The 27,568-nt window shown below is 44.5% G+C and overlaps 1 protein-coding gene across 6 annotated transcripts in view; it reads left to right on the top strand.

Moving 5' to 3' along the window:
• The window catches only part of LOC126291873 (uncharacterized), a 234,174-nt gene that overhangs the window by 141,664 nt on the left and 64,942 nt on the right, over window positions 1-27,568 (top strand). For all 6 annotated transcript variants that reach the window (XM_049985594.1, XM_049985596.1, XM_049985593.1 and 3 more), the window contains exons 5-6: window positions 9,670-10,056; window positions 21,305-21,468. In XM_049985594.1, the coding sequence (XP_049841551.1) occupies window positions 9,670-10,056; window positions 21,305-21,468 (551 nt within the window). The remainder of the gene's footprint in view (window positions 1-9,669; window positions 10,057-21,304; window positions 21,469-27,568) is intronic.

The raw sequence follows: 27,568 nt of genomic DNA, 5'->3' as shown, positions 1-27,568 counted from the left end.
GACCGCACCGCCACTTCCCAGCAAATTAGGGACACTGTTGCTCCTGGGGTATCGGCGAGGACCATTCGCAACCGTCTCCATGAAGCTGGGCTACGGTCCCGCACACCGTTAGGCCGTCTTTCGCTCACGCCCCAACATCGTGCAGCCCGCCTCCAGTGGTGTCGCGACAGGCGTGAATGGAGGGACGAATGGAGACGTGTCGTCTTCAGCGATGAGAGTCGCTTCTGCCTTGGTGCCAATGATGGTCGTCTGCGTGTTTGGCGCCGTGCAGGTGAGCGCCACAATCAGGACTGCATACGACCGAGGCACACAGGGCCAACACCCGGCATCATGGTGTGGGGAGCGATCTCCTACACTGGCCGTACACCTCTGGTGATCGTGGAGGGGACACTGAATAGTGCACGGTACATCCAAACCGTCATCGAACCCATCGTTCTACCATTCCTAGACCGGCAAGGGAACTTGCTGTTCCAACAGGACAATGCACGTCCGCATGTATCCCGTGCCACCCAATGTGCTCTAGAAGGTGTAACTACCCTGGCCAGCAAGATCTCCGGATCTGTCCTCCATTGAGCATGTTTGGGACTGGATGAAGCGTCGTCTCACGCGGTCTGCACGTCCAGCACGAACGCTGGTCTAACTGAGGCGCCAGGTGGAAATGGCATGGCAAGCCGTTCCACAGGACTACATCCAGCATCTCTACGATCGTCTCCATGGGAGAATAGCAACCTGCATTGCTGCGAAAGGTGGATATACACTGCACTAGTGCCGACATTGTGCATGCTCTGTTGCCTGTGTCTATCTGTCTGTTTTTCTGTCAGTGTGATCATGTGATGTATCTGACCCCAGGAATGTGTCAATAAAGTTTCCCCTTCCTGGGACAATGAATTCACGGTGTTCTTATTTCAATTTCCAGGAGTGTATTACAGGTAACGCTGTACGACCACCGTCGACGAGTACACCATTATGTCCCATCATGCAAAATACTAACGCGAATTCTTTACAGACGAATTGAAAAACTGGTAGAAGGTGACCTCGGGGAAGATCAGTTTGGATTCCGTAGAAATATAGGAACACGTGAGGCGATACTGACTCTACGACTCACTTTAGAAGCTAGATTAAGAAAAGGCAAACCTACGTTTCTAGCATCTGTAGACGCAGAGAAAGCTTTTTACAATGTTGACTGGAATACTCTCTTTCAAATTCTGAAGGTGGCAGGGATAAAATACAGAGAGCGGGTGGCTATTTACAATTTGTACAGAAAGCAGATGGCAGTTGTAAGGGTCAAGCGACATGAAAGGGAAGCAGTGGTTGGGAAGGGAGTGAGACAGGGTTGTATAGCCTCTCCCTGATGTTGTTCAATCTGTATATTGAGCAAGCAGTAAAGGAAACAGAAGAAAAATTGGGAGTAGGTATTAAAATCCATGGAGAAAAAATAAAAACTTTGAGGTTCGCCGATGACATTGTAATTCTGTCAGAGACAGCAAAGTACTTGGAAGAGCAGTTGAACGGAATGGACAGTGTCTTGAAAGGAGGATATAAGATGAACACCAACAAAAGCAAAACGAGAATAATGGAATGTAGTCAAATTAAATCAGGTGATGCTGAGGGAATTAGATTAGGAAATGAGACACTTAAAATAATAAAGGAGTTTTCCTATTTGGGGAGCAAAATAACTAATAATGATCGAAGTAGAGAGGATATAAAATGTATACTGGCAATGGCAAGGAAAGCGTTTCTGAAGAAGAGAAATTTGTTAACATCGAGTATAGATTGAAGTGTCAGGAAGTCGTTTCTGAAAGTATTTGTACGGAGTGTTGCCTCGTATGGAAGTGAAACATGGACAATAAATAGTTTGGACAAGAAGAGAATAGAAGCTTTCGAAATGTGGTGCTACAGAAGAATGCTGAAGATTAGATGGGTAGAACACATAACTAATGAGAATGTATTGAATAGGATTGGGGAGAAGAGGAGCTTGTGGCCCAACTTGACAACATGAAGGGATCGTTTGGTAGGACATGTTCTGAGGCATCAAGAGATCACCAATATAGTATTGAAGGGCAGAGTGGAAGGTAAAAATCGTAGAGGGAGACCAAGAGATGAATACACTAAACAGATTCAGAAGGATGTAGGCTGCAGTAGGTACTCGGAGATGAAGTAGCTTGCACAGGATAGAGTAGCATGGAGAGCTGCATCAAACAAGTCTCAGGACTGAAGACCACAACAACAACAACAACAACAACATGGTCACCAAATTAATCTAGTGTTTCCATCACTATATTAGAGTACATCTACACCTCTACCATCACCGACTACAATTGCATCTTCAGTATATACCTCCACGAACTTGTTCTGTCATGGTTGTCTCATTATGTATGTGTCTCCACCATTATCGTACACTGAAGCGCCATAGGAACTGGTGTATTCAAACACAGAAATATCTAAACACACATAATACGGCGCGGTGCTGCGGTCGGCTGCGGTCCTCAGCAGAAGAAAGTTCACTGGACCTGACGGGATACCAGTTCGATTCTACACAGAGTACGCGAAGAACGTGCCCACCTTCTAACAGCCGTGTACCGCAAGTCTCTAGAAGAACGGAAGGTTCCCAGTCTTCAAGACGGGTCGTCGAGCAGATGCGCAAAACTATAGACCTTTATCTCTGACGTCGATCTGTTGTAGAATTTTAGAACATGTTCTTCGCTCGCGCATCAGGTCGTTTCTGGAAACCCAGAATCTATTCTGTAGGAATCAACATGGATTCTGGAAACAGCGATCGCGAGATACCCAACTCTCTTTATTTGTTCATGAGACCTAGAAAATAGCAGATACAGGCTCCCAGGTAGATGCTATTTTCCTTCTATCTCCCGAGGAGATCACGAATGTAAAATCAAAGAGATTCGAGCGTGCACGGAGGCTTTCCGGCAGTCGTTCATCGCGCGAACCATACGCGACTGGTACAGGAAAGGGAGGTAATGACAGTGGCACGTAAAGTGCCCTCCGCCACACACTGTTGGGTGGCATGCAGAGTATAAATGTAGATGTAGATGTAGATAAACGCCTGTGTAAGACAAGGGTCTGGCACAGCTCTTAGATAGGTTACTGCTGCGACAATAGCAGATTATCAAGATTTAAGAGAGTTTCAACGTGGTGCGATGGGACACAGCATCTCCGAGGTGCAGATGAAGGGATTTTCCCGTACGACCATTTCGCGAGTGTACAGTGACATCAGGAGTCAGGTAAAACATCAAATCTACGACATCGCTGCGACCAGAAAAAGATCCTGCAAGTACGAGACCAACGATGACTGAAGAGAATTGTTCAACTTGACAGAAGTGGAACCCTTCCGCAAAGTGCTGCAGATTTCCATGCTGGGCCATCAGCAAGTGTCAGCGTGCAAACCATTCAACGAAACATCATCGACATGGGCTTTCGGATCTGAAGGCTCACTCGGGTACGGTGCATGACTGCACGACATAAAGCTTTACGCCATGTCTGGAGCCATCAACACCGACAGTGGACTGTTGACGACTGTAAGCATGTTGCCTGGCCGGAAGAGTCTCATTTCTAACTGTATGGAGCGGATGGATGTGTACGGGTACAGAGACAACCTCATGAATCCATGGATCCTGCATGCCAGTGGGGACTGTTCAAGCTGTTGGAGTCTCTGCAAAAGTGTGGGGCATGTGCAGTTGGAGTGATGTGGGACCCCTGATACATCTAGATAAGACTCTGACTGGTACAAGCGACATGTCTGATCACCTGCATCCATTCATGTCCATTGTGCATTCTGACAGACTTGGGCATTTCCAGCAGGACAATGCGGCACCACATACGTTCATATTTGCTACACTCTTCTGAGTTTAAACACCTCCACTGGCCAGAAAGCTTCGCGGACACGAGCATTGTTGAGCATATCTGGAATGCCTTGTAACATGCCATTCAGCAGAGATCTCCACGGATTTATGGACAACCCTGGACGATTCATTGTATCAGTTCCTTCCATCACTGTTTTAGACATTAGTCGAGTGCATGCCACGTCGTGTTGCGGCACTTCTCCGTGGTCGTGAGGGTCCTACACGATATTAGGCAGGTGTACCAGTTTCTTTGGCTCTTCAGTTTATAATACATCTACATCCATATTAGCACCAACTCCAAGTACAATGACATATATACCAAGAGTCTAACACTCTGCCCTGTCAAGGTACCCAAATGAAGTGAGTATCCTTTTCACTATCACCAAATTGATCTGTGTATTTGTCACCATCAATCTGAAGTACCCAGACTTTACCTCTCAATCCCATCACATTTCCCAAATTTAGTGGGTATCCTAAGCACTGTCGCGAAGTGCTTTAAGTATACTACCAATACCCCTATGTACACCAGTGGAATGCACTAAGACTAAACCATTCTGTCTAGATGTTACAGCAAATTAAGTGAACATCAACAACACTGTCACCCAGTGCATTTCTATCTCAACCATTACCAACTGCACATTCTCCACAAGTATGTACACATCATATAACACCAAAAAATAAACTGAAGAATGCTACCACTATCAGCAAATGTTTCTGTATCTGTGTGACTACCAACCCCCAACGGACTGTCACTATGTATCCAGACTATGTGAGCCTGTCCTGAAAGCTGGTTAGTGGCCGAGCGGTTCTACGCGCTTCAGTCTGAAACCGCTCGACCGCGACGGTCGCAGGTACGAATCCTGCCTCGGGCATGGATGTGTGTGATATCCTTAGGTTAGTTAGGTTTAAGTAGTTCTAAGTTCTACGGGACTGATGACCACAGCAGTTGAGTCCCATAGTGCTCAGAGCCATTTGAACCATTTTTTGTTCTGCTATGATTGTCACCAAGTACATGTGTACCTTTAACATCACAAGTACGAAGTACTGTGCCGATATGAACGGTACTACCATAGTCCATACTGTCAGAGCCATCAAATGAAGCAGTTGACACTCTCACTAACTACTTCTATAAGTGTACTACCCACAACGCAAATTACACTGCCTGAATGCATGCAGAGCTCTGCTTGACTGATCCACCTTTTCTTGCCGTTGATTCGTATGTAAATGATCAAATGAAATAAGAGACCTATAGTTATTCCATCTCAGTTATCACTTACTATTTTCTGTTTATTATTAGCCACCAACTGTTACCATAGTACCATTGATTGCACCACATTATTACACTGTATTTGGTACTTTGTTAAAATAAAACTTGTTTGATAATTTTATTACTCGATAGTCACGCCAATCGTATACCCTCCGTTGTTTGTTGTTGTTGTTGTTGTGGTCTTCAGTTCTGAGACTGGTTTGATGCAAATCTCCATGCTACTCTATCCTGTGCAAGCGTCTTCATCTCCGAGTACCTACTGCAACCTACATCCTTCTGGATCTGCTTAGTTTATTCGTCTCTTGGTCTCCCTCTACGATTTTTACCCTCCACGCTGCCCTCCAGTACTAAATTGGTTATCCCTTGATGCCTCAGAACATGTCCTACCAACCGATCCCTTCTTCTAGTCAAGTTGTGCCATAAACGTCTCTTCTCCCCAATTCTATTCAATACCTCCTCATTAGTTATGTGTTCTACCCATCTAATCTTCAGCATTCTTCTGTAACACCACGTTTCGAGAGCTCTTCTTGTCCAAACTATTTATCGTCCATGTTTCACTTCCATACATGGCTACACTCCATACAAATACTTTCAGAAACGACTTCCTGACACTTAAATCTATACTTGATGTTCACAAATTTCTCTTATTCAGGAAAGCTTTCCTTGCCATTGCCAGTCTACATTTTATATCCTCTCTACTTCGATCATCATCAGTTATTTTACTCCTCAAATAGCAAAACTCCTTTACCACTTTAAGTACCTCATTTCCTAATCTAATTCCCTCAGCATCACCTAACTTAATTCGACTTCATTCCATTATCCTCGTTTTGCTTTTTTTGATGTTTATCTTATATCCTCCCTTCAAGACACTATCCATTCCGTTCAACTGCTCTTCCAAGTCCTTTGCTGCCTCTGGCAGAATTACAATGTCATCGGCGAATCTCAAAGCTTTAATTTCTTCTCCATGGATTTTAATACCTACTCCGAATTTATGTTTCCTTCACTGCTTGCTCAATATACAGATTGAAAAACATCGGGGAGAGGCTACAACCCTGTCTCACTCCCTTCCCAACCACTGCTTCCTTTTCATGCCCCTCAACTCTTATAACTACCATTTCGTTTCTATACAAATTGTAAATAGCCCTTTGCTCCCTATATTTTACCCCTGACGCGTTCAGAATTTGAAAGAGAGTATTCCTGTCAAATACCCTCCGTATTGTGTCTGAAACCTTTTCACTATTTCAGTACGTCTACAGCACTCCCGTATCGTTCGCCAACGTACAAACTTACATCATCTGCTCGCGACTTCCGAGCCGCTGCCGGTGTGATTGTTTTGCTACATGACCTTCGAGTCCTTTCCCGCAGTTCGGCCTGCCTGTGTCGCACGCTATCCGTTTCACTGATTGCGTCACTTGGCTTCACATGATTTTCCGATGATACGAAAATTCTTCCAAACAATTTCCTTTTCTGAGCGGTGATTATTCTCAGCAACGTTCGTATAAAATTGGGGCTAATTTCAAGGTAAATTTAAATACTCATTTACGAATACAAATTTTTTAATAACTTTTAAAGTAATGAAAAATGTGAGGAGACAGCGAAGGTTTTCGAAGATGTGGTCACCTTCTAAAGAATCAGACACCAATCAGCAATAGTTAATTACTTTGATAAATACAGCAGCCGGGAAAAGTGGCCGGTTACTGTATTTCTTCGTGCAATTCAGTCCACAGAGAGCTCAGTGTGAATAAATTGATGTTAACAATAGTTACAAACTGGTAAAGAATCTGTTTCATGAAATAATTACACTTTCATCGGAATCCTTTCACGATAATCAGTCCGGCAACAGGTTTCCTCACAGCTAGGATTGTTTGACCATCGGATCTTTAAACGCTCTGAATGGATTCTTGTAGAATTTTAATGTTTGTCTCTCGTTCCAGTGACAGTGCAACATAGAAATTTTCTAACGTTATCTCCAGGTATCTCTTTCTTGAAAGAAAAGTGAAGTGTCGATATGGGGAAGAGGAAACGAAAAGAAACTTTGAGAGGGTACGTGATGTTATTGTAGCAATTAAAAACTCCAGTGAGATTTAGCAAGGACAGTATTTTCCCACTTATCAGTACGACGTTGCAACCCATCTAGACTGTATGCAAACACTCATTCGGTTGGGAAGGTCGACATGAAATCGTTGTGCTCTCTCTGGACGCAGACAACTGCTGTAACTAGTCCTTGGTATTTGTGTTTAGTGGAAGTGGGACGGAACTGACGTCCGAGCTCTTGTCACATACAGTATGCTCTATCGGGGAAAAATCTGGGACCTTTCCTGGCCACGGGTGTAACTCAGTTTCATGCATCCAGCTCTTAGAGACATCGTTCATGTGCGAGCAGGGGTTACCATGTTGAAAAATGACACCGGGATACGTAAGAGGGAACACGTAGGGACGCAGGATGTCCATGATATAAGGTTGTACGTTGTACAATGAAAAAGAAATTATGCAGGTTGTGAAGGGAGACGAAAATTTAATGGTCATGGGTGACTGGAATTCGAGAGTAGGGAAAGGGAGGGAAGGAAACATAGTAGGTGAACATGGATTGGGGGGAAGAAATGAAAGAGGAAGCCGCCTGGTAGAATTCTGCACAGAGAATAATTTAATCATAGCTAACACTTGGTTGTACAGAGTTTCAGGGCGAGCATAAGGGAACAACTGACAGGAATGTGAGATAGAAATACAATAGAAGAAGAATGGGTAGCTCTGAGGGGTGATGTAGTAGAGGCAGCAGAGGATAAAGTAGGTAAAAAGACGAGGGCTAGTATAAATCCTTGGGTAACAGAAGAAATATTGAATTTAATTGGTGAAAGGAGAAACTATAAAAACGGAGTAAATGAAGCAGGCAAAAAGGAATACAAACGTCTCAAAAATGAGATCGACAGGAAGTGCAAAATGGATAAGCAGGGATGGAAAGAGAACACATGTAAGGATGTAGAGGCTTATCTCACTAGGGGTAAGATAGATACTGCCGACAGGAAAATTAAAGAGACCTTTGGAGAAAAGAGAGCCAGTTGTATGAATATCAAGAGCTCAGATGGGCGATGTACTTGAGGACAATATTATGGAAATGGAAATGTATGTAGATGTAGATGTAGAGGTGACCATTCGAGCCAATGCAGATCACAGCAGGTTGGTTAGGTTTAAGTAGTTCTAAGTTCTAGGGGACTCATGACCTCAGATGTTAACTCCCATAGTTATCTGACCCATTAGAACCATTTCGAACCAGATCATAGCAGTCTTGCTTATTTACATACATTATGAGTATGTACAACGTTGCTTCTAATCCGATAATACTTCTACTGTTTTTGCTAGTGTACATTGTAACAATATTACGAAGGGGGTCCAAAATTCATGCGACGTATTTTTTTCTGAAAGAAGGTTGGTCTTACGTAGGATTCCAGTGGACCATATTATTCCCCTCTCTTTTACTTAAAAAACCCTATTATTCAACATAGTCTCCGTTAAACGCGACTGCCTTACGCCACCTTACTGGGACGGCCTGTACGCCCGCACGGTACCACTGCAATGGTAGATCTCGGAGCCAGCGTCTTGCTGCATCAATAACATCACCCTCATCGACATACTGTTTTCCGCGGTATGCATCCTGCATTGCTCCAAACATATGGATGACGGAAGGTGCGAGACCCGGGCTGTAGTGTGGATGAGGAAGAACAGTCCAGTGAAGTTTCGTGAGCTCCACCCGGGTGCGCAGACTTTCGTGAGGCCTCATTTTGTCATGGAGAACGAAAATTTCGTTTGTAATTTTGCGCCGACGAATGCGCTGAATTCGTTTCTTCAATTTACTGAGTCACAGTTGTCTGTGGCCGGCCCGCTAGTGGTAGATGGGACGGGTCGCCTCGCTCAACGACTCACCGTGCTTTTGTTCACTACCAGATATCTGCAAGCGCCTAGGAATACCTGCAATGCTCTGATTTTGGGTGCTTGGAACGCACCTCCGTTGCAGCCTAATTTGAAACCGACATACAACGCCACCACCTATCGGAACGTCAAGTAACTATAGGGGATAGAGTGGCACTGTTTGACGATGTCCTATAACAAATTCAGCATTTTTTTCAACAGAAATTGAACGGAAAGATTGTGTTGCATTTCTTATTGAAGACTCCTCGTATTTGAACACAGCCCACACTACAGTTTTGGCAGCATAAACCGTTGTGGAGAATGGCAGGCCCACATTATACTTGGCCAACAAATCCAGGTAATGACTCAGACTTGGCCAGTTCCCAGAAACAGCTCTGTAACATCAGCAACGGGTGTAAAAGCCAGTGCAGAATAAGCATCAAACACAACACCCTCTCGTCACATAATCACTCAGCTCTGGTAAAGTACTTAATCCGAATTGTGGTAGGCTTTCTAGCCTTGAAAGATCACTACACCATTTCATAATATACGTATCTACTAACCTGCAGTAAACTCAGTATTTTCCAGGTGCTTAACAGCTTTTGTCAATCTGTCTCGACGAGTGACCTAACCTGCCCACAGATGAGCTGTCCAAACAGCTGCGCGACTGCCGGCCCTCGGCAGCAGTGACGACTCCAGCTCTCCACGGCACGGTGGTGCGCGCCTTCCAGGAGGCGGGCCTGCCCCCACCACGCCTGCTGGTGACCGTGTCGGCGGCCGCCTCCAGCACTGCCCTAGACCCCGGCGCCACCCCCGAGGGCGCGGCGGACTTCCAGCAGCTGGTGCAGCGGGCCGCACCCGAGGGCGAGCTGCCGGGGGCCCTCACCTCCCCAGACCAGGTGTTCATCATGCCCTACTCCAGCGGCACGACAGGGCTGCCGAAGGGCGTCATGCTCTCCAACCGCAACATCGTGGCCAACCTCCAGCAGGCCAGAGAACCTGCCATCCAGTACTCTGAACTTGGCTCCGGTGAGTACCACATTTCCCCTATCTCCCGAGATGTCTTTATTCCCTACTCTGCCCGTGGACGTCATGCTGTCCAGTCGTAACATTTTGGCCAACCTCCAGCAGGCCAGGGAACGTGCCATCCAGTACTCTGAACTCGACTCCGGTGAGTACCACACTTCCCCTATCTCCCTAGATGTTTTTATTCCCTACCCTGCCCATGGTCGTCATGCTGTCCAGTCGTAACATTTTGGCCAACCTCCAGCAGACCAGGGAACCAGCAATCCAGCTCTCTGACCTCAACACTGCTTACTACCACACTGTTCCTACCTCATGAGGTTTCCACTGTGCCCTGCTCCAATGAAAATATGTGCTTGCCCTGTCCAGCTGCAACATTGTGAACAACCTCCAGCAGGCCAGAGAACTTGCCATCCAGTACTCTGAAATCTACTTCGGTGAGTACCACACTTCCCCTATCTCCCGAGATGTTTTTATTCCCTACCCTGCCCATGGTCGTCACGCTGTCCAGTCGTAACATTTTGGCCAACCTCCAGCCGGCAAGAGAACTTGCCATCCACTACTCTGAACTCGACTCCAGTGAATACCAGACTTCCCCTATCTTCCGAGGTGTTTTTTTTTTTTCCTACTCTGCCCGTGGACGTCATGCTGTCCAGTCGTAACATTTTGGCCAACCTCCAGCAGGCCAGAGAACCTGCCATCCAGTACTCTGACCTCAACACTGGTGACTACCACACTGTCCCTACCTCGTGAGGTTTTCACCGTGCCCCGCTTCAATAAAAATATGTGCTTGCCCTGTCTAGCTGCAACATTGTGAACAACCTCCAGCAGGTCAGAAAACGTGCCAGCCAACTCTCTGACCTCGGCACGAGTGAGTCCCACACTCCTGAGATGTCACTCGTGCCCTACTCCAGTAGTGCCCATGGCCTAGGGGTAGCGTCTTTATCAGTAATTAAAACGCTCTGGGTCCCAGGTTCCAAGCCCATCACTGCTTAAATTTTGGTTAATAACCAGCATTGGCAGCCGAAGATATCTGTCGTAAGATGTCACCCTAATTCTACCAATGGCCTTGTTAAAGAAGACTGAGGAGAAGACAGAAGTTCAAGGCACTCTGTTGTCCTTGGGTTGGGAAACTGCCCCTAAAGGCGGAAGGATCAATAATGTTCAATGACATGAGTATGGAGAAGGCAATGAAAACACTGCATTAAAGACACAAAATGCGTATCCACAAGACATGTAGCCTGTAATTGAAGAAGTGACATGATGATCTCCCCATTGGCAAATGATTCCAGAATAGTCCCCTATTCGGATCTCTGGGAGTGGGCTGCCGAAGGAGAGGTGGCAATGCGAGAAAAAATTAAATAACCAATGAAAGGATTACGTTCTATAAGTCGGGTTGTGGAATGTCAAAAGCTTCAGCTTGGTAGGGAAGCTAGATAATCTGGAAAGGGAAATGTAAGGTTGAACCTAGATGTAATATTGGTCAGTGAAGTGAAATGGAAAGAAGAAAAGGATATCTGGTCAGATGAGCATAGGGTAAAATCAACGACAGTGAAAAATGGTGTAACAGATGTAGGATTCGTTATGAATAGGAAGGTGGGGCAGAGAGTATGTTACTGTGAACAGTTCAGTGATAGTTAAGTTAGAATGAACAGTCAAGATCGCAATAATATTTGTTTGACTGTTCAGTCTAACTTAAATATAGCGTCAGGTCGCTGTTCTCCATAGACTACGTTGCCTAAGTTCATCGATATAATTGTTCTTATCAGAATCGACAGTGAAACAACACCGACAACGATAGTTGACGTCGCAAGGTGATGATGAAGAAATGCATGTGAGAATACTGAAATAGTGATACAATACGTAAAGGGTGATGAAAATCTAATAGTCATTGGGGGTTGGAATGCTGTTGTAGGGGACGAAGAAAAGGTTACAGTAAAATATGGGCTTGGGAAGAGGAATGAGAGACGAGAAAGACTAATTGAGTTCAGTAATAAATGTCAGCTAGTAACAGCGAATACATTGGTCAAGAATCACAAGAGGAGGAGGTATACTTGGAAGAGGCCGGGTGATACGGGAAGATTTCAGTTGGATTACATCGTCGTCAGGCAGAATTTCCAAAGTCAGAAATGGATTGCAAGACGTACCCAGGTGCAAATATAGATCAGAATGTAGTAGTGATGAAGAGTAAGCTGAAGTTTAAGAGACCAGTCAGGAAGAATATATAAGCAATGAAATGGTGTCAGAACTGCTCAGGAATGACGAGATATGTTTAAAGTTCTCTAAGGCTATAGATACACCAATAAGGAGTAGCTCAGTAGCCAGTACAGTTGCAATCGCAAAAGTTGGAAAGAAAAACATAGGTGAAAAGAAAGTAACTGCGAAGGAAACATGGATAACAGAAGAAATACTTCAGTTGATCGATGAAAAAAGGTAGTACAAAAATGTTCAGTGAAATTAAGGAATACAGAAATGGAAGTCACTGAGGTTCAAATGGTTCTGAGCACTATGGGACTCAACATCTTAGGTCATCAGTCCCCTAGAACTTACAACTACTTAAACCTAACTAACCTAAGGACATCACACACATCAATGCCCGAGGCAAGAATCGAATCTGCGACCGTAGCGGCCGCGCGGTTCCAGACTGTAGCGCCTAGAACCGCATGGCCACACCGGCCGGCGAAGTCGCTGAGGAATCAAATAAATAGGAAGTGCAGGGAAGCTAAGATGAAATGGCTGCGTGAAAAATGTGAGGAAATGGAAAAAGAAATGATTTCAGAAGGACTGACTGAGGATATAGAGAAGTCAAAATAACCTTTGGTGAACTTAAAAGCAAGAGTAGTAACATTAAGACTGCAACGTAAGTTCCACTGTAAATGCGAGGGAGAGAGTGGATAGGTGAAAAGAGTACATTGAAGGCCTCTATGAGGGGGAAGATTTGTCTGATGTGATAGAAGAAGAAACATGAGTCGATTTAGAAGAGATAGGGGATCCAGTATTAGATTCAAAATTTAAAAGAGCTTTGTAGGCCTTAAGATCAAATAAGTCTGAAGGGATAGATAAGATTTCACCAGAATTTGTAAGGTCGTTGGGGGAAGTGGCAACGAAACCTATTCACGTTAGTATGTAGAATGTATGTGTCTGGCGACATACCATCTGACTTTCGGAAAAATATCATCTACACAATTCCGAAGATTGCAAAAGCTGACAAGTGCGAGAATTATCGCACAGCCAGTGTAACAGGTCATGTATCCAAGTTGCTGACAAGAATGATATACAGAAGAATGGGAAAGAAAACTGAGGATGTGTTACATGACGATCGGTTTGGCCTTAGAAAAGGTAATGGCACCAGAGAAACAATTCTGACGCTTCGATTGATAATGGAAGCAAGACTATAGAAAAATGAAGACACGATCAGAGGATTTGTCGACCTGGAAAAAGCGCTCGACAATGTAAAATGGTGCAAGATATTCGGAATTCTGACACAAATAGGAGTAAACTATAGGAAGAGACAAGTAATATACAATATGTACAACAGCCGAGAGGGAATGATAAAAGTGAGGGACCAAAAACGAAGGTTCTTCTGAAAAGGGTATGACACAGGAATGTAGTCTTTCGCCCCTACTGTTCAATTTGTACATCGAAGAAGCAAATAAAAGATTAAAAATCAAGGTGAAAAGATATCAGTGATACGATTCACTGGTGACATTGCTGTCCTGAGTGAAATTGAAGAATTATATGATATGCTGAATGGAACGAACAATCTAATGAGTTATGGGTATCGATTGAGAGTAAATCGAAGACAGATAGAAGTAGCAGAAATGAGAAAAGCAAGAAACTTACCGTCTGAATTGAGGGGTCACGAAGTAGATGAAGTTAAGGAATTCTACTGCCTACGCAGAAAAATAACCATTGACGGACGGGGCAAGGAGGACATCAAAAGCAGACTAGCGCTGACAAAAGGGGAATTCCTTCCCGAGAGAAGTCTACTTGTATCAAACATAGGCCGTAATTTGAGGAAAAAATTTCTGAGAGTGTTCGTTTGGAGCACAGCATTGTACTTATGTGAAACATAGACTAGAAAAACCAGAGCAGAAGAGAATCGAAGCATTTGAGATGTGGTGCTACAGACGAATGTTGAAAATTAGTTGAACTGATGAGATAAGGAATGATGAAGCTTGTGTAAGGCCATGCGTTTTCATGGAGAATAAGAAGTTCGCTTGCATTTTTGTGGCGACGAACATGCTAAAGTCGTTTAATGATTTTCCTGGTGGTAGCACAATACACTTCACACTTGATCGTTGCACAGTGAGGGAGGACATCAAACAGAATAACAGCTTCCGAGTCCCAGTAGACGGTCGCCATGACTATGCTGGCTGAATGTGTGGTTTTGATCTTTTTCCTCGGTGGAGAGGTGGTGTGACGCCACACCAAATGTTGCCGTTTTGTTTCCGGTTCGAAGTGATGAACACATGTTTCATCGCTTGCAATGACGTTCGACAAAAACTGTCACGATCAGAATCATAGCCCGCAACCAGATCCGCGCAGATGTCTTTTGTTGTTCTCTATGGTCTCCTGTTAAGCGGGCACACACCTTTGAGTAGGTCAACCGCTGGACGAGTGTGTCAGCACTACCGACAGCGATGTCTAGTTGAGCAGCGAGGTGGTTAATTTTAATCTGTCGTTCGCCTCGAGTGAGAGTGTCTCCACGTTCCAGCATTGCAGAAGTCGCAGGTGTATGCGGATGGCCAGCTAGAGAGACAGTGCAAGGTTCTGCACGACCTTGTTGCGATAATGACAGACGTGAGGGTCCAACGACTCGCCGTGCTTTTGTTCACTGACAGCTCTCCCTACATATCTGCAAGTGCCTATGGATATCTACGATGGGCTGGCGTTCCTCCAAAAGGAACTCAATGACAGCTCTTTGCTTGGAATGCTCATTCGTTACAGAAGCCTTTTTAAAGCCTAGATATGGTGCTGCCACCTATCGGGAAGTTCATGAAACTATAGGCGCTGAAGTCACGTCCCAGAAGAAAGTTCAAGCGAAATTGGCCGAGAACGTGTTATGCATTGAACGCCCCTCCTTGCTCTCTGATCTCAACACCTGTGAGTACCACATGGCTCTTTTCTCCTGACTTCTGGAGACTCGTTGCATCTTTTCTCATGTCATCGGTTTTACCATTCGTTTCAAGATGTCCTGTATCGGATCAGATTGCTTGTTAGTCATTCCATTGCTGCAAAATCAAGAACGGACATTCGATTTTCACGTCCTAGGGGCGATGAGATATGATGGTGCAGCGAAGAGAAATATGGGACAGCTTCTGGTAGTATTTTTGTGCAACTGAAGCCAGCTCACATCGGACGAGATTACGTGTATTTTGTCCTACTGCTTGGATGAAATGACGTTATCCTTCGCATAAGCAATCCTTTCCTTACTTGCACTTTTGCGACGTGGTTCCACGTGACAGTTAAATACCCACCAGCAGGGGGCACCATAGCTGAGGCTGTGTTTCTGCTTGCCAAGACAGCGTGGGGATGCACAATGCCTCTCTTGTATTGTCTGCCACTGGAGTTTTTAGGTCTCCGTAAAGCTCTCGCACTGACTAAAACCTTCCTGTGACGAAACGCGCAAGTATCAGTCGGACCTCGTAAGTTTCTCAAAATCTCTGTCCATGTTGGTTTTTCTACATCTACATCTACATGATTACTCTGAATTCACATTTAACTGCTTGGCACACCCTATCTCTCTACCATTTCACTCCCGAACAGCGCGCGGGAAAAACGAACACCTAGACCTTTCTGTTCGAGCTCTGATTTCTCTTATTTTATTTTGATGATCATTCCAACCTATGTAGGGCTTAACAAAATATTTTCGCATTCGGAAGAGAAAGTTGGTGACTGAAATTTCGTAAATAGATCCGGCCGCGACGAATAACGTCTTTGCTTTTGTGACTTCCATCCCAACTCGCGTATCATATCTGCCACACTCTCTCCCCTATTACGTGATAATACAAAACAAGCTGCCCTTTTTTTGCACCCTTTCTATGTCCTCTGTTAATCCCACCTGGTAAGGATCCCACACCGCGCAGCAATATTCTAACGAGTGTAGTGTAAGCTGTCTCTTTAGTGGACTTGTTGCATCTTCAAAGTGTCCTGCCAATGAAACGCAAACTTTGGGTCGCCTTCCCCACAATATTGTCTATGTGGTCTTTCCGACTGAAGTTGTTCGTAATTTACTTACTTAATTGAATTGACAGCCTTGAGAACTGTACTATTTATCGAGTAATCGAATTCCAACGGGTCTCTTTTGGAACTCATGTGCATCACCTTACACATTTCGTTATTTAGCGTCAACTGCCACCTACCACACCATACAGCAATCTTTTCTAAATCGCTTTGCAACTGATACTGGTCTTCGGATGACCTTACTAGACGGTAAATTACAGCATCATCTGCGAACAACCTAAGAGAACTGCTCAGATTGTCAGCCAGGTCATTTATATAAATCAGGAACAGCATAGGTCCCAGAACGCTTCACTGGGGAACACCCGATATCACTTCAGTTTTACTCGATGATTTGCCGTCAATTACTACAAACTGCCACCTTCCTGACAGGAAATCACGAATCCATTCGCACACCTGAGACGATACCCCGTAGGCCCGCAACTTGATTAGAAGTCGCTTGTGAGGAACGGTCTCAAAAGCTTTCCGGAAATCTAGAAATACGGTATCAACTTGAGATCCCCTGTCGATAGCGGCCATTACTTCGTGCGAATAAAGAGCTAGCTGCGTTGCACAAGAACGATGTTTTCTGAAACCCTGCTGATTACGTATCAATAGATCGTTCCCTTCGAGGTGATTCATAATGTTTGAATACAGTATATGCTCCAAAACCCTACTGCAAACCGACGTCAATGATATAGGTCTGTAATTCGATGGATTACTCCTACTACCCTTCTTACAACACTGGTGCGACCTGCGCAATTTTCCAATCTGTAGGTACAGATCTATCGGCGAGCGAGCGGTTGTATATGATTGCTAAGTAGGGAATTATTGTATCAGCGTAATCTGAAAGGAAACTAATCGGTATACAATCTGGACCTGAAGACTTTTATAGAGAAGATATTTGTTCTACATGGGCATAAAGTACGTCCCACAGCTTTACAACAGACTTATGTCAGTGATATAGGGCTATAATTATTGCTCCTGTCCTACCCCTCTTCTTGAAAATGCGAATACCGACTTACAGTAACTGATCTGAGTCAGGCGGCCTTTGATCATCTTCTTAACCAGAAATGTGTCCAAGTCATTCGATACAAACGTTGTACTGTTTGCACTGCCAACGTATTTTCTAGACTTTTAGAGTATTGCACTATCTTAGGAGTGGAAAGTAATTAATTTACGCCTCTGTTGGGTTTTTAACAGTGGAGCCATCTGTTGGTGAAAGAACTACTCATGTTACAAAGAAACGTGCAGATCACGTTTTCTACAGTGCAGACATGCGTCCCCAACGGTAATAACCCCAAAGAAATTCGTGGTACAAAGATCGAACTATCCACGTTTTCTACAGTGCAGCCATCTGCTGGTGACAGTGGAACCGTAGGTCTGAATCAGGACTTGCTTTTATTCCACGTTTTATGGTTTTGTGGGATAGTATTTAAAGTAAAACTCTTTTTCAGCAAATACGAATTTCTATTTCGTCATTTACATTTTGTAAGCAAATGTTGCTTTCCCTAGAACTTGTTTTATATGGTCATTCCACTTTAGTTCAATGCAGATGGTTACCGCCAGACATATTACAGTGGTTGTAAGGTGCCAGACAAATCCAACACCTTCCATGAAAACCCTGACATGATAAGCAAATCCAGTAATATGTCACGTAGCTCCGAATAAATCGTGACATTAAATTAACCAAAGTAATACGATCAACGAGTGAGCAAATGGAATACCACAGACTAACACAAGAATGCCTAAATGCATGTCGTACCTTCCCACTGTGAGACCGACGCAGTTACGAGGGGAGAAACGAGAACAGAAGCCGAGAGTAGAACCGTGTTAAGCTAGAAGGCCCTACGATAAGGGACGGACTGGTCACCCACGTCGCCAGCGTACCTCTAAGACTACCACCCGCACGTGAGACTTTTTCGAGTCTCTGTTACTTCAAGGCCCATCCCCCAGCCCATGTTAAAAGCTAGAGCCCTCCAGAAAAACAGTATAGATCTTACGATAACGCTAAAAGGACCACACCAGCTGCAGGTTTTAGCGTGAGACTTTTTCGCGTCTCTGATACGTTGCAAACTTTAAAAACATTGCCCCACCACGAAAAGTATAACGTTTCTCTTTGGAAAGACAGAATTATTGTAGGCGGAGCTTAAGGTTAACATTGAGACCCTAACTGGTCAGATGAAAACACAGCCAGATAGTTTTTTTAAGTCATCTTCGGTAAATTGTGGTGAGGAAAAGAGTTGCTTCCGAGATGGCGAGGTGAGCGGAGCCGTGCTGCCTGCCGCTGCCTAAACACCGACAAGGTAATGAACGCACGCGATGCCGCATTTTTGAGCGTATAAGGCTTCACTCAGAACTGCAGAAGTCTCATCTGTTACACCCCCTTTTGCGTAATACTAGTGTCGATCGTTAATTAAAACTCATGGTGTTCACATTTGCCACTTGAAGAACAGATCTGAAACGCGATGATTTTTCTTTTATATAGTTATTGAGAAGCCACATCAGCCACTGTAATTTACGACAAGTTAGATAAGTAATTAAAGATAATTGTGGGTCACTGTAGACCATTTTGATAGTTTTCTCTTTTGTGAAACTTAAATTAAACCTAGATTATAGATGTGAAATGGCATAGGTCATCCTTCGATCGATTGTAGAACTTGGAAACCCATTCAGGGAATAATCGTTCACATTGTTGTTGAACGCAGTTGGTTTTTACCATCCTGTATTGAAACATCTCCTTTTATCAATAGTGCAAATTTTAAACAATGTTTTGTGAGTAGAATAAAATTTCCAATGGTAAACTTAACTGATTTTTCGACGTTATTTTACCAGCTAACTAAAAACAGGAAAGCCTTGAACCCATTCCACTAAATTTAGTTAATGTTAAGATTCTTTTACAGGGAGTGCAGTGGAGCTGACGCTGAAATCATTAAGTATTTGGTTATATCATCGCTAGTCTCACTGAACTCTTCTGAATTCTACATGTCATGTGTGGTCTGGCGTCTCCTTACCAGCAACAGGTCCCAGGTTCAAACTAGTTAATTCCCTAAAAAACACGCTCAGAGCGTCGTTGCGCGAAAGTGGTAGGGAGACACGATATAGAACAAACAGACACCACCATGAATGTTTAGAAGAACCGTAGGTCTGAATCATGACTTGCTTTTATTTCACGTTTTATGGTTTTGTGGGATAGTATTTAAAGTAAAACTCTTTTTCAGCAAATACGAATTTCTATTTCGTCATTTACATTTTGTAAGCAAATGTTGCTTTCCCTAGAACTTGTTTTATGTGGTCATTCCACTTTAGGTCAATGCAGATGGTTACTGCCAGACATATTACAGTAGTTACTATTTCTAGTGATTTGTCGCAAAATGATGTAATCCATCAGCAAAGTATTTCTTCATGTATTCATGTGCGGTTATGCCCACTTGCATTCGGCATGAACTGACAGTGTCTGCACGTGTCACTGATCCTCTACAGTCTTCTGGTTCTGCTATCTTTTTGCAGAGAAGAGCATCAGCCGCAAATTGTCGTAAAGGCTAAGGGTGGGCCGACACCATATCGAATTCCCGCATTAGCGATGGAGAGTGCGACGAACTTCTACGTCACTTTCAGCCAGGTGTCCAGATAGTTTTGATCCATATTATACATAGCGCTGTAGACAACGGAGCTCAGATGGATGACATATTCTTAAATTTCAGTAAGGAATTTGACACCGGAAGTGAAAAAATAAATACGAGTTTTCCGAGTATCCAACGAGGTTTGTGACTGTTGGGAACTGGTTATTAGCAGTGGGACTACACGCATACCTCTAGCCCGTCTTCCTCAACATAGACGTGCGTGGTTCGACAGGCGCCATCAGAGGTTCACTTCGGAGATGGAATGGAGCGCCGTTGTCTTGAGCGATTAAAATTGATTCTGCTACACACAGGTGATGGTAGTTTGGGTACACGGCGTAGACCTGTTGAGCGCTGTCTCGTAGAGTCCATCCGTCTAACACGCACTGGCTCCACCTCAGGAATCGATAATCTCAAACACTCTTTCATCTTTGGTGTTTCTGGGTGGGACGCTAACCAGCGCTCGATACATGAAAAGTGTTGTTAGATCCATTTGTTTATCATTCATGCAATAGGAAGGTGGTGTGCTGTTCCAACAGAATAATGCTCATCCACACTTTCTGTGAAACCCAATGTGCTGTAAAAGACGTGCAGTAACTTCCCCGGCCAGTACAATCTCCGGACTTGTCTCCAACCGAATACGTGTTGGTTATGATGGGACGAGAAGCGACCTGTGCCACTCGTCAACCAACAACTCTTCCAGAACTATGTGAAGTGATCGAGCAGGTGTGGAATACCATATCCCAGGGGATAATCTGGATGCCAGAGTCAGGGCCTGTATTGCCGCCTGTGGAGGCTACACCACATAAAAATGGGTGTTTCAGCATGGATCGATACCTGATACCTCACAACAAATTGTTGTCCTTTTGGATGTCAGATAAATTGTTTCCACATTACGAAACGACTGCACAGTTTCCACAATCCCCTGAGACCATTTATCTACCTTCCACTGCTAGTGATACACAGGTGTAAGCTGGCGCCAGCATTCCATGCGGCAAAGAGATTGCGATGAGATCGATTGAGGCCAAAGACAGACTCTCAAGAAACGCACCACCAACGCCCTCTCGGCCGCCAATATTTAGATCGCCGCCGCGGACTGCAGCGCCCAGTCAGTTCCAGATTGTCACACACCCACCCAGTCAGTTCCAGTCAGTCATCCAGGGCATCAACAAGTGGAGTCATCAGTCGCAGCCCAGTGGGAGTCGCAGTCACTGTTAGCTCAGCCTGTAAATGTAATCACTTCATGTACTCCATAACCACTCTTGTAACAACGAATCTTGAGTGAATTGGAAACCTCTCAAAAGGCTGTACTAATTTTTGTTGTGACAGCATACTTGTGACACGGAGTACTGAGTGTTGTTGCAGTAAGGCCTGGCAGCCAGTTTTCTGGACAATCCGTGGTGACCTTACAGATGGCGTGTGCGGTCCTGACGACGCCATCCCAGTGGTGCTGCCCATGTTCCACATCTACGGGCTGTCCGTGGTGATGCTCCAAAAGTTCTCGCTGGGCGCCAAACTCGTCACGCTGCCGAAATTCGAGCCACAGCTCTACCTGGACGTTCTGGCCAAGCACAAGGTGAGCCCAACCATTCTACACGCTGCACTTTGTAATGCTGGTAAGCTAACTCCCAGGATCGGTGCTGCCTCTGTTGTAGGGTACACTTTAGCAACGAGATTTGCTGGCCTGAGAATACTACAATACTCAACACATGATAGTGATTATACACAGATAAGCCAAAACGTTATGAACCACTGCTCACTGCAATGTTGGATGCCTCCTCGTTGTGTTGCGGGCACCTGTCGCAGTTAGAAAAGTTTGTAAACCTAGCAGAGACTGACGGGGCACTCTGGATGGAGAAATCCACTGAGATAAGCACACCGCCGATTATTGTTCTACAGACCTTGTAAACGAGTATCTCGAAAACGGCGAAGCTGATCGAATGTTCACGTGCTATAGTTCAATTCTTTTACCTTGGCTGTTCGCGCATGCCCGCCCAGACGTGGGAGATTGCTGTGTTGCCAGTTGTAAGCGCCAAGAGAAGCAGCGCCATAGTATAGTTCGCAAACTTATGTTTAGGAGGGAGCGCGCAGTTTACGAAGTAAAGCCACCACGGCCGCATTAACCCTTTCGCTTCTACAGAGACGTGCTCCCCGCATTCCGCGGTGTGGGCGACTTTGTCATCAGTGACTGCTCGCCTTTCCAGTCACATGGTGTTTCGACTGCTTTGACACACTTTATCATTCGATTTCACAAAAACTATTTGGCCCAAAAATTTTATTTTTGACTGATACCTTGCCCCCATAAATGACTTAATGTTGTTTCGATGTTCAATGCAGTTATTGTGCAGCTTTAGATGTAGTAAACCAGTGCACGAAATTTTTAAGAGTTTACAGAGGTAAAAGTCCATAGCCTATACTTTCCGTATGGTCGATTTTAGTTGCCACTAGAAATTTAAAAAAATTACATTCAAAAGAATAAAATTCATGAATTAAGACACTTGGAAAATGTTTTTAAATAAAGAAAATATTAAGCAGCGAACAAGGTTTGAACTCAGATCCTTTCCGTTAGTAGCCATACACTTTAACCATTACACTAACACAGCTCGTCGTTTAATACATCTCCCGGAGGAATTTAAAATATCACGCAAAATACCGACAAACACTGTTGGTGTAACTATGAATTACTCACGTTTCGTCGAAGCACAATAGGAAATAAACAATTACCGCTGTTCTTCATTGCGAAAAAACGGTTAGTGAGAATGATACAAACACCTTTCCTTGCTATCGCCTGAATTAGGCGGCTTATTGCTTGTTTGGTTTAATTAATTAATAGAATATGAAGCAATTGGTATAAAGAATGCTTTTTCCAAAGTTTCTATAAAAGAAAGTATGCTATCAAGACATTTCTTTTGTTCAATTACTTTATTTATGACTGAACGTTCCTAAAACTGAAGACACTCGTCCGTGTTCTGCACTGCAATCGATCTGTGGCAACGTCGTTCTCTGTTCATTGGCTGACTGTGTATTGTGACGTCAGATGCGCGGAACGAACCTAAACTCGGCCGCCGTCATAAATGACGCGCACTTTAATGTAGTGAGCATCCACAGAAAGGAGTAGAAAGACGGTGAAACTGCAACTAGGCGCAAAGTGGTTAGACGTCCACGCCTCTTCACAGAACATAGGGTTTGGAGGTTTGTCTGCTATTTAAAATAGGATAGGTGGCGATCTGTGGCACCTCTGGCGAAACAGCACAGTGCCAGTGGACGCACAAGTGTTACAAAGTTCACCATGCAGCGTACATTGTTGAACAAGGAGTTCGACAGCAGACCATCTCTGTGTGTTCACACGTTGTCTCAACGACATCGTCAGTTACGATTGCAGTTGGCTCGGGATCATCGAGACTGGACCATGTATCACTGGAAACATGTCGTCTCGTCGGATGAATCATGTTTTTGCTGCACCAGGTCGAAGGTCGTTTCCGCAAATCCAATCATCTAGGTGAACGGATGCTTCTAAACGTACAGCGTGCCACGGACGCAGGCCAGCGGGCTGAATATTATGCTACGAAAGACATTCTCCTGCGCTTGCGTGGGACCTGTAGATCTAATCGAAGACAAGCTGGCAGCTGCGCACCACTGCATTCATTTCGTGTGCACCATGACGATGATGTCATTTTTCAGCAGTACAATTGTCTGTGTCTCGAAGCCAGGATCGTGCTACAGTGGTTCTAGGAGCATGGTAGTGAAATTACGGTAATGTATTCGCCATCAAATTCATCTGATCTGAATCCGACATTTTCCAACTGGGTCGCTGTCAAGAGCCGTCACCGTGTATACGAATCAGCGACCAGCCAGTTAACAGGGTTACGTAGACACCTGGTGCACATAGCTCCGCAAATCTACAGACGATCTGCAAATTGATGAGACGCAGGATCAGTGATATATTGCGTCACAAAGATGGCCCAACAAGCTATTAAACAGCTAGTCATAATTCAGAATGAGATTTTCACTCTGCAGCGGAGTGTGCGCTGATATGAAACTTCCTGGCAGATTAAAACTGTGTGCCTTTCGCGGGCAAGTGCTCTACCAACAGAGCTACCCAAGGACGACTCACGCCCCGACCTCACAGATTTACTTCTGCCAGTACCTCGTCTCCTGCCTTCCAAACTTTACAGAAGCTCTCCTGCGAACCTTTGCAGAACTAGCACTCCTGAAAGAAAGGGCGTGAGTCGTGCTTGGGTAGCTCAGTTGGTAGAGCACTTGCCCGCAAAAGGCAAAGGTCCCAAGTTCGACTCTCGGTCCAGCACACAGTTTTAATCTGCCGTTTCAGCTAGTCATAATGTTTTGGTTCAGCAGTGTACATCGTCCAGTCACATTAATGTGACCATAGCCTTTGTTCTACGTCAAAGTGCAGTAACCACTCACAGACCACTTTTTGTGTCGTCTCGTTGTCACTATAAGGTTGTACCATGGGGAGCAAGGAGAGGATGTTGCTTGATACCCTGTGTCCTCTTTCTATCACACGAACTGCCTACTGAATTAACAGGGTTCTTTATTCATAAGAACATGAACTTAGTCCAGGTGTTGTTGTACAAGCTCTTCCGTTTGCGCACATTAGCCTCGTTGCTGGTTACGTACAAGTTCGCTATGTAGACTAATCTGGTCGCTAGGTACTGACTGACTCTGAGCCAGAGGCTGAGCTAATCGTGGCTGCGACTCCCACTGGACTGCGACTGATGACACGACCCAATGACTCCCTGGATGACAGACTCGAACTGACTGGGTGGGTGTGCGATAGACTGCAACTGACTGGGCGCTGCAGTCCGCAGTGGCGATCTAAATACTGGCCCCTGAGAGAGCTTTGGCGGTGCGTTTCTTGCGAGTCAGCCTTTGACCTCAATCGATCTCATCGCAATCTCTTTGCCACATGGTGTGTTGGCGCCAGCTTACACCTGTGTATCACTAGCAGTAGAGGGTAGATAAATGGTCTCAGAGGATTGTGGAAACTGTGCAGTCGTTTTCGTAATGTGGAAAAAATTAATCTGACATACAAAAGGACATGGGCACTTCCGAAATGGCTAAGGTTATAAACTGCTCGTTTGCCACTATTGTTTAAGTATGGCAAATTGCGCTACCCAAACTGGCACTGAAGCAACTGTGGAGCACCGCTGGTCATTCATGATGGCTGCAGAGATATGTATTGGCGAATAGATGTTCAACAATTGAGAAATGACCAGGCAGATGAACTATGGAACTACCGATAGTGTCTCTTCAATGTTCGTTCAGCATTAGTTGCAGGCGTCCAGTTCATGCAGACATAATGACTGCTGTGTTGGAATCTGCAAGCCAATGCCACAACTGGACGTCGACTGGCGGCGGTGAATCTGTGTGCTTCCATTGAGCTGACTGGCGCTTTGTTTTTGGATTGAAAAATGGCATCCACGTCTCATCCATTGTCACAACCGTCGAAAAGGAAGTCCCATTCATGCTGACGTTGCGCGTCAATATTGCTTGGCAACATGCCACGCGGGCAGCCATGTGGTCGTCCGTCAACATTCGGGGCACCCACCTGGATGACACTTTTCGCATTTTCAGGTCGTCATGCACGATTGTGTGCACAGAACCCACAGAAATGCCAACTCTGGAGGCGATCTGTTCAACAGTCATTCGGCGATCCCCCAAAACAATTCTCTCCACTTTCTCGATCATGTCGTCAGATCGGCTTGTGCTAGCCCGAGGTTGTTTCGGTTTGTTGTCACACGATGGTCTGCCTTCATTAAACAGTCGCACCCACGAGCGCACCTTCGACATATCCATAACTCCATCACCACATGTCACCTTCAACTGTCGATGAATTTCAGTTGGTTTCACACCATGCAAATACAGAAAACGAATGATTGCACGATGTTCAAGTAAGGAAAACGTTGCCATTTTAAGTATTTAAAACAGCTCTCATTCTCGCCGCTGGCGGTAAAATTCCGTCTGCCGTAAGGTGCTGCCATCTCTGAAACGTATTGACAATGAATACGGCCTCATTTTAAAACAATGCGCATGTTTTTATCTCTTTCCAGCCGGAGAAAAAAAATCGGAGGCCTTAGAACTTGAATGCACCTCGTACTATCAATGCAACCACCATATTCATCCAGCAACACCCAAGATGGAATGAAGAGAAACACAACAAACGGAAACTTTATCTTCTGCAAGCTGGGATGGATCTACATCTACATCCATACTCCGCAAGCCACCTGACGGTGTGTAGCGGAGGGTACCTTGAGTACCTCTTTCGGTTCTCCCTTCTATTCCAGTCTCGTATTGTTCGTGGAAAGAAGGATTGTCGGTAAGCTTCTGTGTGGGCTGTAATCTCTCTGATTTTATACTTATGGTCTCTTCGCAAGATATACGTAGGAGGGAGCAATATACTGCTTCTCTTCGGTGAAAGTATGTTCTCGAAACTTTAACAAAAGCCCGTACCGAGCTACTGAGCGTCTCTCCTGCAGAGTCTTCCACTGGAGTTTAACTATCATCTCCGTAAGGCTATCGCGATTACTAATGATGCTGTAACGAAGCGCGCTGCTCTCCGTTGGATCTTCTCTAACTCTTCTATCAACCCTATCTGGTACGGATCGCACACCGCTGAGCAGTATTTAAGCAGTGGGCGAACAAGCGTACTGTAACTTACTTCCTTTGTTTTCGGATTGCAATGAATCTCAGTCTGCCATCTGCTTTACCGACGATCAACTTCATATCATCATTCCATTTTAAATCACTCCTAATGCGTACTCCCAGATAATTTATGGAATTAACTGCTTCCAGTTGCTGACCTGCTATTTTGTAGCTAAATGATAAGGGATCTACCTTTCTATGTATTCGTAGCACATTACATTTGTCTACATTGAGATCCAATTGCCATTCCCTGCACCATGCGTCAATTCGCTGCAGATCCTCCTGCATTTCAGTACAATTTTCCATTGTTACAACCTCTCGATACACCACAGCATCATCTGCAAAAAGCCTCAGTGAACTTCCGATGTCGTCTAGTGAAATTGCAGGTAGAAGAAAGAAGTGTCAATGCAAGAGGGTTCTAACCAAATTGTTCAATGAATGGAGACTATTCTACAAAAGAAAATCAAAGAAGTGATAACAGAAGCACGTCAGCCTCCTGCAGGGCACGGTTGGTGCAATATTTGTGTAACAAAAGCTAAAACAAAGAAGCAGAAGTACAACAATCTAAGTAAACCAAAACATTATTGTGGACAGTTTCATAAACATGTGTGTATGACACATTCATAAAAAATTGTGATCTCTTGCCTTGAAGTTGAGGACTCAGAGTAGTCTATTGTATATGAACACATCTGTATTTCGTATTGTAATATGTCAATTTTTCATTCACTCAATCCAGTATTTATATCAATTAACAACATTATTAAACCGATGCCTTAGTTAAAATACATAAACCATATTGAAAGTTGTAATTTTTCGTCAGTAAACTTATTTAATAACTGTCAGCTCGCCGAACCCTCCCCCCCCCCCTCCCCCCCCCTTAGGCATCCAAGTTAGAATAAAAGGCTTGGGCGTTCTAGGGTTAACTCTCATTCGGATGACATGTGACGACAAGTAAAACGTGTGACATCACTCTGAATCAAAGTCCTAATTTGGTGACAGAAAAATCCAAGAAA

The sequence above is a fragment of the Schistocerca gregaria genome, chromosome 9 (genome assembly GCF_023897955.1).
Source record: "Schistocerca gregaria isolate iqSchGreg1 chromosome 9, iqSchGreg1.2, whole genome shotgun sequence".
NCBI classification, from domain to species: Eukaryota; Metazoa; Arthropoda; class Insecta; order Orthoptera; family Acrididae; genus Schistocerca; species Schistocerca gregaria.
The sequence above is the reverse complement of the archived record's forward strand: the minus strand, read 5'-3'. Positions and strand labels throughout refer to the sequence as shown.